The following is a 14,521-nucleotide window of genomic DNA, read 5'->3' on the forward strand; positions in this document are numbered from 1 at the left end:
CTACTTTTTTAAAATTTCACAGAAGTTCTTAGTTTAAGAAAATTAGTGATTGTGCAATGTTCTATACAACTTCCCCAGAGGAAGAGCAGAGGTTAGATGCAGATAAAAGCTCTCTCTGCAGTGTCCCATTACACACACCCAGCACAAGAAAGTGGGCATTGGGGATGCCCTGTATCTGGCCAACCGTATTCCATCTGTATGGAGCTATATCTATGCCATCTTCAATGTTCAAAGTTCAGATACATTACATTCTTTTTCCAGTGGGCCAGACAGAATTTCTACTTCTATCAGTAGTGCAAAACACTGTACTCAAGATACATATACAAAAGAGAGAAGTGTAAACAAAGAAAGAAACGTAAACAAACTGACTGTGTTATACAGAAAATAAATATTCAATAATAAATAATGTGCAATAAAAAAAATAAAATAAACAAAAAGAATAAAAGAGGATACTGTACTTACACTGAACAAACCGGCATGAATGTACAGTAAAATTCCTGGGAACCAGCACCTACGGGGATCACGGATGCTGGAAATGCGAATTTTCCAGCTGACTGAGACTCACTGTTAATAATGCCTCATGTACACCTGCATTAAGAATATACCATTTGAAAGACCAAAGTCAATGCAAGATGTAAGGTAAATTGAAACAAAAATCAGTATTGTTGCTTTAATTGTATAAAGTTCGCTTTAATCAAATCATTTCATAAGTTACAAATTTTAAAATCAAACCCTGATAGCTGGTGGTGTTACAGCTTTCCACTGACCACTATGCTAACTGTGCCCCCCTCAACCCCCACCGCAAGTTTACAGATAAAGCCTTACTAATAGACCTAATATTAATAAAGATATAGACTCTTACTCGGCAAGGATAGGGAGATGCTTTGGGAGAGTCACCCCAGCGACGAGTGGCATTGATCAGCTTTTCATCTCGATGTCCCGGTCAGGCTCTGGGCACAACCTGACTCACCTCCATGCAAGTGTACCGGTCAGGCCCTCGGAGCACCTTCCTTTAAATTCGAACCCAGGTAGTTGGCGGTTTAACAGCATTACACTACCCGCTATGCTGATTTTGCCGCCATCATAATTAACTCACCCTCCCCTAAATTTACAGATAAAGCCTCACTAATACACTTAATACTGGGATACTTTGGAAGAGTCGCCCCAGCGGCGAGCAACATTGGGTGTCTCCATTTTATTCAAACATAGCTTTATTGAAACTTTATTCAAACAGCTGCTGCAGGCGGGGCACGACTGGGGTGCTCTGCTGGATGAATATTTGCTCTCATCTTCACCAAGCAGTTTTCTTTGGAAAACATTTAGAACCATAGAACATTACAGCACAGAAGGAAGCCTTTTTGGCCCTTCTAGTCTGTCCCAAACCATTTTTTTTGCCTAGTCCCACTGACCTGCACCCAGTCCATATCCCTCCATACCCCTCCCATCTATGGACCTGTCCAAATTCTTCTTAAATGTTAAAATTGAGCCAACATTCACCACTTCAGCTGGAAGCTCGTTCCACACTCACACCATTCTCTGTGTGAAGAAGTTCCCCCTCATGTTCTCCCTAAACTTTTCCCCTTTCACCCTTAACCCACGTCCTCTGGTTTGTATCTCACTTACCCTCAGTGGAAAAAGCCGATCTACATTTACTCTGTCCATCCCCCTCATAATTTTAAATACCTCGATTAAATCTCCCCTCATTCTTCTACTCTCAAAGGAATAAAGTTCTAACCAGTTTAACCTTTCCCTATTACTCAGTTCCTGAAGTCCGGGCAACATCCTAGTAAATCTTCTCTGCACTCTTTCTATCTTATTGATATCTTTTCTGTAGTTGGGTGTCCAAAACAGCACACATAATCCACCAAATTTGGCCTCATCAATGTCTTATACAACTTTACCATAACATCCCAACTCCTGTACTCAGTACTTTGATTTACGAAGGCCAATGTGCCAAAAGCTCTCGTTACAACCCTGTCCACCAGTGATGCCACTTTCAGGGAATTATGTATCAGTATTCCCAGATCCTTCCGCTCTATCGCACTCCTCAGTGCCCCACCATTTACCTTTCTTGATTTGTCCTTCCAAAATGCAATGCCTCACATTTGTCTGCATTAAATTCCATCTGCCATTTTTCCATCTGGTCCAGATCCCTCTGCAAGCCTTGAAAACCTTCTTCACTGGTGCACAACACATTTACCACATTATCATCCAGATCATTCATCCAGATGACAAACTACACTGGTCCCAGTACTGATCCCTGAGGCACCACCACTAGTCACAGGCCTCTAGTCAGAGAAGCAATCATCCACCACAGCTCTCCGGCGTCTCCCATCCAGCCATTAACGAATCCAGTTCACTCCCTGACTATCCTCCCGTGTGGGACCTTGTCAAAGACCTTACTAAAGTCCATGTAGACAACATCCACAGCCTTTTATTCGTCAACTTTCCTGGCAACTTCCTTGAAAAACTCTACAATTTAAAACTTTTTAAAGACTTATTTAAAATTTTAATATTTTTTCTAAAATGTATTTATTTATTTCCTTAATTTTCTTTTTGCCAGTTGTTAAGTTTTTGGTTGATTGAATGCTGGATTATGGGGATTTACTGTATAAACCTTATTTATTTTCAGACACATTCTTTGGAAACATTTAATCATTGCTGTATCCACAGGCTCCTCTCCCTCCACGGAACCACCCAAAAGACGAACAATAATATCATAATTAACATCCCACCCCCCCCAAGTTTAGAGATAAACCCTTACTTATATACTTAATATACTTACTAATAAGGATGAAGACTTTTACTAAGCAGGGGTAAGGAGCCACTTTGGTGAGTTACCCCAGTGGCGAATGACATCGGCTGGCTCTTCATCCTGGGTGATGCCATTTTATTCAAACAGCTACTACGAGCAAAGCACAACCAAGGCCCTCCACTGGCTAAATATTTGCTCCCATCGTCACCAAAGGTTTATGCAAAACTTCAGAGAACACTTCCTTTCACAATTTAAAGCTTTTATTTAATTTTTTATTTTATTCGTATTTATTTTTTAAAGTTGTATTATTTATTTCCATTGTTTTGGGGTTTTTTGCTGGTTGCTTGAGTTCTGGATAACAGAGGTTTTGCAACACATTAAAAATGTGACATACACAATATATTTAAACTTTTTCCTCCTGTCAGACAGACAAAGAGTCACCATTAGGATTACAATGGAAGGCTTGGCTGAGGATTCTGAATGAAAAGCTAGTGGGTTCAACCCCTGCTCTTGCCCAAAACCTCCAAAGTAGCGCTGAGGGGGTAATTTATTGTTGGAGGTATTGACCTCCTGATGAGACTCCCTGCAGAAAAAAAACCCAACGTTCCCAGTGCTCTGAGTGCAGATATCCTTCAATCAACGCCCCTGAAGAATTAAATGAGAATAAATGCTAGAAACACCTAAAAGACCAGGCCACATCTGTGGAGAAGTAAACAGAAATAAAGTTTCAGGGCCATGACTTGCTGCCAGAGGAGGGAGTGGAGTCAGATACATCAACTATGTTTAAGAGGCACTTGGATATGCAAGATGTAGGATACTGACTTAGAGTTGGCAAATGGATTGGTGTTGGGCAAAGTGGTTGGCACTGATGTAGAGGGGGTGATAAATGACAATCATAATTCAGCTGTTATTTCATTGCTGCTTTGCATTGTAACAGTAACTGGACTTAACAGACTCTGGGCAGGTCCTGTGGAATTGGAAGACAGCAAATGACACTCCACTGTTTAAAGAAAGGGATATAGGCAAAAGGCAAGTAACTATAGGCCAGTTAGCTTAATGTCTGTAGATTGGAAAATGATTGAAGCTATCATTAGGGAAGAATCAGCGAAACATCTCAATAGAAATTGTTCCATATGGCAGATACAGCATGGATTCAGGAAGGCAGGTTTCTGACAAATTTACTGGGATTCTTTGAAGATCGAACAAATGCAGTGATTAAAGCGGAACATGTGGATGTTGTACACTTGCATTTCCAGAAAGTGTTCGATAAGGTGCCACATAAAAGACTTATCCATTGGTATGGCACAGTTAGCGCTGTGCTGTTACAACACCAGCAACCTAGGTTCAAATTTGGCGCTGACCGTAAAGTGTTTGTATTTTCTCCCTGTGACTGTGTTGGACTCCTCTGGCTGCTCTGGTTTCCTCCTGCCCTGCAAAAAACGTATGGAGTAGATAGGTCAATTGGTCACACGGGTGTGTTTGGGTGGTACATGCTCGTGGGCTGAAAGGTCCTTTTACTGTGCTGTGTGTTAACCTATAGAAGGTGGAGGGTTGGGAGAAATGGGTATTCCTCTGGTTGATGATCACTGGTGAGCGGAATGCCCCTGGGGTCGGTGCTGGGCCCACAACTGTTCACTATGTACATTAATGAATGATCTGGAAGAGGGGACCGAGTGTCATGTATCTAATTTTGTTGATGACGCTAAATTGGGTGGGAAACTAGTTTGCAGAGAGTCTGCAAAAGTGTATAGGTAAGTTAAGTAAGTGGGCAAAGGTCTGGTAGATGGTGTAAAATTGCAGTCAATTCAAGGTCCTCCACTCTGGGAGAAAAAACAGTAGGTCAGATTATAATTTTTTATATCGTGAAAGAAATTGTGTGGAGGGACCTGGGAGTACAAAAGGGTGGTTTACAGGTCATCAGGAAGGTAAATAGGACTTTGGCCCTCATTGAATTTGGGAACAGACAGGTTCTGCAACCACACGAGGGACTGGAGAGGCCACATCTGGAGAACTGTGTGCAGTTCTAAAGAAAGAATAGGCTGGCTTTGGAGGTGGTGCAGAGGAGGCTCAACAGGTTGGTTCTGGAGACGAGAGGATTACCCACGAGGAGACATTGAGTCATCTGGCCTGGACTTGCTGGAATTCAGGAGAAAGAGGGGATCTTGTGGAAATTTACAATTTTTAAAAAAAGGGCAGGAAAATTGTTTCCACTGGAAGATGATACAAGAACTTGGGGACGTAGACTCTAGATTCAGGGGAGTAGATTTAGGAGAGAGGAACTGTTTTTATATGTAAGTTGTACATCCGTGGAATTCTCTGCCCAAGGAATCAGTGGAGGCTGCACCATTGAATGTATTTCAGACGCAGGTAGATATGTACGTAGTAGGGGAATGAGGAACGGGTGGGTCATTGTGTCTGCGGCAATAACCTGAGTAAATGGCAGAGCAGGTTTGATAGCAGACACCCTCGTCCTGCTCCTTTTCTTGAATTCTAATGAGTGTGAACAATCGGGATGCCCTGAAAAACCTGTGACGATGCAGTTGGGCCCCTGCAGGGAGGGTATTCATCTGAGTGAGTTGATCCAAAGTTTAGTTAGTGCTAGTGTAGCAGTGGAGCTCAGTCACTGCCTGTAAGTGGTGAAGACGTTCCTTCCTCTCTGTGATTGAATACGCAGTCACCCCCAACGCCCCATGAGTGTGGTCTGACCAGAGACTAACCTCTGCATCACGGACACATTAAACCCCCTTTCAGGATTGTTTGGTTTCCCAGAGCATCACCAAATCCACACCAGGGAGGGTAGCTGCGTTCAGCCAGTGGCTGTCGCACTCTGGCATTCCCACTCCTTTCAGTGTGCCATTCGGTGGCACATCACAGGGAGCAGCATTTTCTCCACCCTGTCCTCCACTCATCCTCACAACCTTCCGACGTACTCTCCCTCTGTCCTCTCCTTTTCCTCCCACTTGCGCTGCTTCTGGCCCCTCCCTCCTTGACCCCTCCCCGTCCCTCTGACCCAAACCTCTCTGACCTCTCCCTCCTTGACCCATACCCCTCTGGGCAAAGGAGTTAAGGGTTATGGGGATAAGGCTGGAAAGGGGTACTGATGGTAGTGATCAGCCATGATCTGTAAAATGGCGGTGCTGGCTCGACGGGCCGAAGGGCCTACTCCAGCTCCTATTGTCTATTGTCTACCCCTCCCACTCCTGCTTCTTTGTCCCACCTATCTGACTTTCTCCCTCCCCTTCCCTGCTGCCCTATCCCTCCACCGTTTACACAGGCTATGTCCCTGAAACGAGGTTAAAAGTGTCCCTCTCACTGACCTAAACTTCCTTTTTGTGCCTAACAGCTGTTCCTCCACAGCTTGCCCAGCACCTTGTCTGTTTTTTGGAAGCTTTTGCACAACAAACAAATTTCTGGTGATTCCGCTGCTAACTCCTGCCATTGTTTGCTCGATGTGTTTCAGCCAACAGCAGTGGAAGGTGCAGGGCAGGTGAACAGGCACAGCCTGAGACCGCCTGTAGTCCTCGTCACTGAGGACAAAGGTGGGCGTTCTCGATGCAGACTCGGCCCCCGGTGCTCTCGGTGTCCCCAAGAGCAAGGGCGGGCATGGCAGATCAGGTCATCCAGCTGGCTGCAAGCTGTCCCACTGTGACACTGCTTGTGTTTCCAAGGTTCAGGCAGTCACTCAAATCAGCTGGCAGCTCCTGCTTCTCCCATACTGCTGCTGACCACTGGTGTTGCTTTCACGGCCAGCCACTGCATGGGTGAGGGCACTGGAGTTACATATCCTGGTTCAGCTTGGAAGATGGAAGGGAGGTCACTTTCTTGTTCTAACTCACCTTCTTCTCTTTTCCTTACAGCTTCCCTCGGTATGCATCCTTCTGTTCGCCAGCGTCAGATTGACTCCCAGCATGCTTCTGGCACACAGAGGTTGGTAGAAGGTTTTAATGCTGGCCAGAGTGAATCTCTTCAGTGGAGCAACAGGGCATCTCTCCGCCGTATGCAAAGCCTTTCCTATGTGTGTCCCTGTTCTGATGTGTTTGGACCTACCTTATCCTCCTCCTGCACTCACTCCCACTGCTTCCATCAACCCTCCCACTGTCCTTCGCTGGAAACTATTCCCGACCTCCCCCTTCCTGACGTCACCGCTGGGATCCGTGTGCGAACTTGGAGTCGTGGGTACTGCTCTTTTCCTTCTGTTCCTGCCTGAGTGATTGGCTTGCTTTGACTTACCACTCCAGTTTTAAGATTTCTGACTGTGGATGTGCGCTTGTGCCTCAGTGGGTGGATGTTTGGATCCTTATGCTTTCCTCCTCAGGTCCTGGCCTAGCTTGCTACAGTCTTTGAGGTGGTGGAGGCTCCCAGTATTGGGCAGGGCAGTGTCAGGAAATGAAAAAAACAAAGAAACATCACCAACTCAGCATTAGGGTTGGAATTATTTATTGTCACGTGTTCTGAGATACAGTGAGAGACTTTGTTTTGCCTGCCATCCAGGCAAGTCACCCTGTCCCTGAGTACAATGTAATGTAATGTTACTAAATGTAGTTAAAATGGGTTCAAGAGTAGCATTGTTGTCCATTGTACCTGCGCCCTTGGCAAATCTCTGGTACCCTGGACAGCAACTACTGGCATGCTGGGGGAACTCAGCAGGTCTTGCAGTGTCCATAGAAGGTAAAGGTATTCCTCTTTAATAGGGGGATTGAGTTTAGGAATAGAGAGGTCATGGTTACTGCTAGTCCTGCTTAGTTTTTTTTAACCAAAAATAGTCTTTATTTACAATAATTAATTTCAAAAGGAAAACTGTTCAAAGTCTCTTCCCACCCTTAGTTTCGTATCCATAGATCTCTATCTTGGTACATTGTTACGTTCATTTCTATTTGCATTATTACCATTATAGAACAATACAGCACAGTACAGGCCCTTCAGCCCTCAATGCTATACCAACCCTTATATTCCTTCCTAATAAAAGGTACTAAACAATCCCTACCCCATATTTCTTCCGATATATCTGTCTGAGGCTCTTAAATGCCCCCAATGTTTCAGGTTCCACCCTCATCTCCAGCAAGGCATTCCAGGTACCTACAACACTGTTTAAAAAAAACTTAGCCCTGATGTCTCCCCTGAACTTTCCTCCCTTCACTTTGTACTCATGTTCTCTGGTGTTTGCTGATCCTGCCCTGGGAAACAGGCGCTGGCTGCCACCCTATCTATGTCCCTTATAATCTTGTTGACCTCTATCAAGTCTCCTCTCAACCTTCTTCGCTCGAAAGTTAAAGGTCCCAGCTCCACTAACCTTGCCTCATGAGACTTGTTTCCCAATCCAGGCAACATCCTGGTAAATCTCCTCTGCCCCCTCTCCATAGCTTCCACAACCTTCCTGTAATGAGGTGACCAGAACTGAACACAATACTCTAAGTGTGGTCTCACCAGAGCTTTGTAGAGTTGCAACATGATCTCTCTACTCCTGAACTCAATCCCCCTAATTAATGAATCTTAACTATCCTATCAACATGTGCGGTGACCTTGAGAGATGTATTGATTTACACCCCAAGGTCCCTCTGTTCATCCACAATCTTAAGTAACCGACCATTAACCCTGTACGCAGTCTTCTGGTTTGTCCTTCCAATATGCATCACGTCACACTTATCCGAATTGAACTCCTTCTATCGCTTTTCTGCCCATCTCAGCATCCTATCAATATACTCTTACAACATTTGACCACCTTCAGCTCCATCCACAACTCTCCCAACCTTCGTATCATCGTAAACTTACTGACCCATCCTTCTGCCTCTTTATCCAGGTCATTTATGAAAATCACAAAAGAGCGGGGGTCCCAGAACAGATCCCTGCGGCCTCTCCACTAGTCACCGACCTCCAGGCAGAAATCTTTCCTTCCACTACTACTCTCTGCTTTCTTCCAAGCCAACTTTTTATCCACACGGCCAAGGTTCCGCTGACCCCGTGACTTTCTGGATGAGTCTCTCGTGGGGACCTTGTCAAATGCCTTGTTAAAATCCATGTCGACCACATCTACCATCCGGCCCTCATCAATTTCTTTTGCTACCTCCTCAAAAATCTCAATTAAACTCGTGAGGCACGACCTTCCCTTCACAAAGCTCTGCTGACTATCCTTGAGAAGATTGTAATTCTCCAAATGCTCATAGATCCTGTCCTTCAGAATCCTCTCCATTAGTTTACACACCACTGACATAAGACTCACCGGTCTGTAATTCGCAGGATTCTCCCTGTTACCTTTTTCAAATAAGAGGTCTACATTTGCCATTCTCCATCCGTCCGGCCCTCACTTCCCACAGCAGCCTGGGGTATATCGCGTCCAGCCCCGGGGGACTCATCAATCTTGATGTTTTTAAGAAGATCCAAGACTTCCACTTCCTTAATCTCCACATTGTCCAGTACATAGGCTTCACTTCAACCTCACCCTTATCAAGGTCCTTTTCTCTTGTGAATACTGACACAAAGTATTCATTTCGGACCTCACCCACCTCCTCTACCTCCAGGTACATGTTGCCTCCTTTATCCTTTGTGGCCCCACCTTCATTCTCCTCATTCTTCACTTACACATAGGACACCTTGGGGCTCTCCTTAATTCTATATGCCAAGGCCTTCTCATGCCCCATTCGATCATTCTTAAGCTCCTTCCTGGCTACCATGTACTTATCATGAGCCCTTCCTGTTTCCTGCTTCCTATGTCTAATGTATGGTCCCTTCTTCCTCTTAACCTGTTCCTGACCTGTTTTGTCAGCCACGGTTCCTTTTCCTATCATCTTTTCCTTCCCCCAATGGGACAAACCTATCTTGAATCCAGCATAAGTGGTCCCTAAACTTCCTCCACATGTGCTTTCACCCTTAAACAAGTACCTGCCTCATCTCTTCATAATTAGTCCTTCCACAGTTAAGCACTTTCTCAGTTTGACTGTTTTTAATCCTTGTCCATAGATACGTTGAAGCTCAGGGATTTGGGATCACTCTCACCAAAATGCTCCCCCACCGAGAGGTCGCCCCCCCGACCAGGTTCATTCCCCAGATCCAGATCCAGTGTGGCCTCTCCTCTCGTCGGCCGGTCCACAGACTGTGGTCAGGAATCTTACTGAACACACCTGACAAATTCAGCCCCATCCATCCCTCTTGCAGTCAGGAGGTGCCAGTCAATATGAGGGAAGTTGAAATCACCCATCACTACAACCCTGTATTTCCCACCATTCCAAAATCTGCCTGCTGATCTGCTCCTTGGGGTCCCGAGGACTATTTGGGGGCCTATAGACGACTCCCAGCACAGTGAGAGCTCACTTCCTGTTTCTGACTTCCACCCACACCGACTCAGTCGACCCTCCCTCTGTAGCCTCTTCCCTTTCTATAGCCATGATAGTACCCTGCCCCCCCCAACCCCCCCCCCCCCCCCCCCAACAAACGCACGTTTTCTACCTGCCATCCTATTCCTTTTAAAACACTGAAACCCTGGTACTTTCATCAGTCAATCCTTCCCGTCCTCCAGACAAGTCTTTGTAACGGCCACATCATAGTTCCACGTTCTGATCCATATTCTAAGTTCATACCCTTTATTCCTAGTACCCCTAGTGTTGAAATAGACACATTTCAACTCCTACAGCTTGCTATATTTATATTTTTTCCCCTGCCTGTCCTTCCTTACCAACTCAGAGCTCATAGTATCATGCTTTTGTCCTTCTACCCTAACCTCTGCCCTCACATTCTGATTCCCACCCCCCGATGGGAACCCTCTCCAACAACTCTAGCAAATCTGCCCGCCAGAATATTGGTCCCCCTCCAGTTCAGGTGCAGCCCATCCTGTTTGTACAGGTCAGACCTTCCCCAGAAGAGATCCCAATGATGCACAAATCTAAACCCCTGCCCCCTGCACCAACTCTTCAGCCACACATTCCTGCCACATCTTCCTGTTCCTAACTTCTGTGGTGCGTGGCACAGGCTGCAATCCTGAGATTACCACCCCCCACCCCCCACCCCTCCGAGGTCCTCCTTTTTAAATTTCTCCTAGCTCCCTATGTTCCCTCTTCAGGACCTCTTTATGTCATTGGTCCCCACATGGACCACGCTATTTTGCTGCCCCTCCAGAATGCTCTGACCTCGATCAGAGACATGCCTTACCCTGGTGCCTGGGAGGCAACATACCATCCGGAAGCCTCGATCTCATTCACAGAACCTTGTCTAACCAACAAGTCCCCAATTATCATTGCTCTCCTGTTCCCCCCCCATTGTGGGATCTTCTTGCTTCTCCACCCTCCATTGCTTGAGGGATTTCCTCTCAGTCTCAGCTCCTCAATGCCTGGTAATGGGAGGACTCCAGACTGAGGTCCTTCCCTATAGTGCCATTGTGTTGGCTGCGCCAAGCCTCAATGCGTCCCTCAGCAATATTCCTGCATCCTGGAATGTGCCAGTTGGCAGCATTCCCTCACTGATGTCTCTGTGCTAAAAGACCAATAGGTTTCAGGCAGACGAAATGGGGCTTTCACCAAGTTGATGGTCTTCCAGCAGTTCTGGATGTCTGACTGTGTATATATGTGTGTGTGTGTGTGTGTGTGTGTGTGTGTGTGTGTGTGCCTGTCTGCATGTGTTCCTCAGAATCTGTCTGTAGGTGTTCCAGTTTGTGTGTCTGCTCATGTTTCTGTGTATTAGTCTGTGCGTATTCCTGTGTATAAGTCTGCGCGTGTTCATGTGACTGTGTCTGTTCCTGTGTTTCTGCACGCGTCCCTGTGTGCCTGTATGTGAGCGTGTACCTATGCGGCTGCGTGTGTGTGTGTTCCTGTGTGCCTGCATGTGCTCGTGTTCCTGTATGTGTGCATCTGCACGTGTGCCTGTGTGCCTGTGTGCGTGCGTGTTCCTGTGTCTGCCCGCGCGTTCCTGTGTGTCTACATCCACCCATGTTCCTTGTGTCTGCGTGTGCCCGTGTTCCCACGTGTGTGCACCCGTGCTCTTGTTTGACTGTCTCAGAGTTCTCCTGCTTTGCCAGGAGTCGTGTCGACATGAAGTGTATCTGTGTTGGGGAATGCCTTTCTGTGCGCTTGAGTAAGTCTGGGATCTGACTGGAGTTAGTAATCTTGCTGTGTTGAGCGCACTGGCTGCTGTGTGGGTTTGGTTTTGCCGTGTACCTAACTAGCAGGGTTTGGCACCTCTCACTACCTTTTGCCCTGTCCTCTGCTTCCAATTTAGGGCGGACATTTTTTTCTGGTTTAGCCTGCGTGAAGAGACAGGGATGCCCTGAATTCTGCAGGGCACCAGAAATATTGGTGGGCGTGCAAATTATGAATGTTTCTCATCTACTTCAACATTCACTCCTGTGTTTCATTGTTAAGCAACAATTGGTTAAATCACCCATGACGCCAACGTCCTGTTTAGGACGTTCCGTGCATGAATGTGTTGACCAGCCAATCGGATGCAGAGGGCAGGTCATGTCATGAAGCCTCCAGAAATCCTAACTAGGACAGGGCTGAGCCAGGGTAGAGGGTCAAAGTGGCTGAGGTGAGCACAACATGTGTACAGAGAGCAGATAGACCAGGGTTACCCTCGAGATACGAAGAGTGAGAGGAGATCTCTTAGAGACAAAAGATTCTGACAGAACTCGATAAGTTAGATTCAGGAAGAATGTTCCAGATGTTGGGGGAAGTCCAGAATGAAGGGTCACATTCTGAGGATGAGGGGGAAGCCATTTAGGAGAAACATTCACTCAGAGAGTGGTGCCCCACCCCGACCCTCTGCGCAGGCTGGAGAAACCCAGCCGCTCACTCAGCATCTATGGGAAGTAAACAGCAGTTGACGTTTTGTGTCTGAGGTCTTCCTCGGGGATGTTAAAAGCAGGTTGACCGTGGAATAAAAAGGTGGGGGAGGGCCACAGGCTGACAGGTAAGAGTGTGAGGTGTATGCAATGGAAGGGTAGAAGCTGAGGGGAGAGGGCAGAGGGCTAGCTCTCTGATAGGAGGTGGGGAGCTGGAGGAAGGGAAGGAGAGGGACCAGAAGAGGAGATGGACGGAAATTGGACAAGTTGATAATGAAGCCATCTCATTGGAGGCTGCTGAGATGTTCTCATTTGCTGGTGGCCTCGATCTGGCAGGACATGATGCCAAGGACAAACATGACGGTGAGGAAGTGGTGAGTGGAATTGAAGTGGTTGGCCGCTGGGAGGTCGTTGCTGTTTCAGCGGACGAAGCAAAGGTGCTCAATGAAGCCGACTCCCAGTCTTCATCCAGTTTCCCCGATGGAGAGCAGGCAGCATTGGGAGCCCCAGATGCAGTGAAGGAGCAAGTGGATGTTGTGAACTTGAATTTCCAGAAGGCGTCCATGGGGGTAATGTATTGGCATGGATAGAGGTCTGGTTAACCAGTGGAACATAAAGAGATGGGATAAACAAATGTTTCTCTGGTTGGTGATCAATGCTCAGCAGAGTGCTGTTCACTGTACACTGGATTTGGAAGAAGGGACAGAGTGTGGCAGATCTAATTTTGCTGATAACATTAAATTGAGGGGAAAAATGGATTGAGGAAAGGGTGCAGTGAGATATGGGCAGGTTAAATGTGTGAGCAGGGTTCTGACAGATGGCATTCTGTGTTTGTAAGTTTGAGGTGATCCATCCACTTTGGAAGAACACTAGAAGTATTTCTACTGTGGGCTTCCATGAATACTCACATACTGCAGAAGGAGCATATCCCTGCCCTGGCTGCCATTTCCACTGTCTATGAAATGCCAAATTAAAAATAAGATAACCTGCCCTTACCAGAGCCTTCTTGCTGAATCTTTTTACGCCATAAGACATCAGAGCAGAAATAGGCCATTCAGCCCATCAAGTCTTCCCCGCCATTTAATCATGAACCGATCCATTTTCCAACTCCGGCCACTGTCCGGCCTTCTCCCCATAACCTTTGATGCTTGGCTAATCAAGAACTGATCAATCTCTGACTTAAATACACCCAATGACCTGGCCTCCACAACCACCTGTGGCAACAAATTCTACAGATTTACCCCCCTCTGGCAGAAGAAATTCCTCCCCATCTCTGTTCTAAGTTGTTCCCTCTTGTCCTAGATTCTCCCACCATGGGAAACAACCTTTCTACATCTACTCTGTCCACACCTTTCAACATTTGACATGTTTCAATGAGATTCCCCTCTCGTTCTCCTAAAATCCCATGAGTACAGGCCAAGAGCTGTCAAAAGCACCTCATCTGATAACCCTTTCATTCCCAGAATCATCCTAGTGAACCTCCTCTGAACCCTCTCCAACATCAGCACATCCTTTCTTAAACGAGGAGCCCAAAACTGCTCACACTCTCCACGTGAGGTCCCACCAGGGCCTTATAAAGCCTCAACATCACATTCCTGCTCTTAGATTCTATTCCACTTGAAATGAACGCCAGCATCGCATTTGCCTATTTCACCACTGTCTCATCACCCTGATCTTAAAGTCCTGCAAATGGTATGCAGTCCAGGACATAACAAGCAAAACCCTCCCTACCATCGAGAACATCTACAGGGAACACTGCCATCGGACAGCCACAGTAATCATCAAGGATCCACACCACCCAGCACACGCTCTGTTCTCGCTGCTGCCATCAGGAAAGAGGTGTAGGTGCCACAAGACTCACCCCATCAGGTTCAGGAACAGCCGCGCCCCCTCCACCATCAGACTCCTCAACAACAAACTCAGTCAGAGACTCATTTAAGGGCTCTTCCTTGTACACTTCATTGATTTTTTTACTCTCTCTGTATTGCAGTCATTTTGTTTAC

At 46.5% G+C, this 14,521-nt stretch overlaps 1 protein-coding gene across 8 annotated transcripts in view; it reads left to right on the forward strand.

Moving 5' to 3' along the window:
- Nucleotides 1-14,521, forward strand: part of stim1b (stromal interaction molecule 1b) — a 192,689-nt gene that overhangs the window by 168,809 nt on the left and 9,359 nt on the right. For 7 of the 8 annotated variants that reach the window (XM_069892263.1, XM_069892265.1, XM_069892264.1 and 4 more), the window contains one exon: nt 6,613-6,682. In XM_069892263.1, coding sequence (XP_069748364.1) covers nt 6,613-6,682 — 70 coding nt within the window. Of the gene's footprint in view, nt 1-6,612; nt 6,751-14,521 lie in introns of all 8 variants that reach the window. The other variant, XM_069892271.1, reaches the window with a different exon arrangement.

The sequence above is a fragment of the Narcine bancroftii genome, chromosome 7 (genome assembly GCF_036971445.1).
Source record: "Narcine bancroftii isolate sNarBan1 chromosome 7, sNarBan1.hap1, whole genome shotgun sequence".
In the NCBI taxonomy this organism is placed as follows: Eukaryota; Metazoa; Chordata; class Chondrichthyes; order Torpediniformes; family Narcinidae; genus Narcine; species Narcine bancroftii.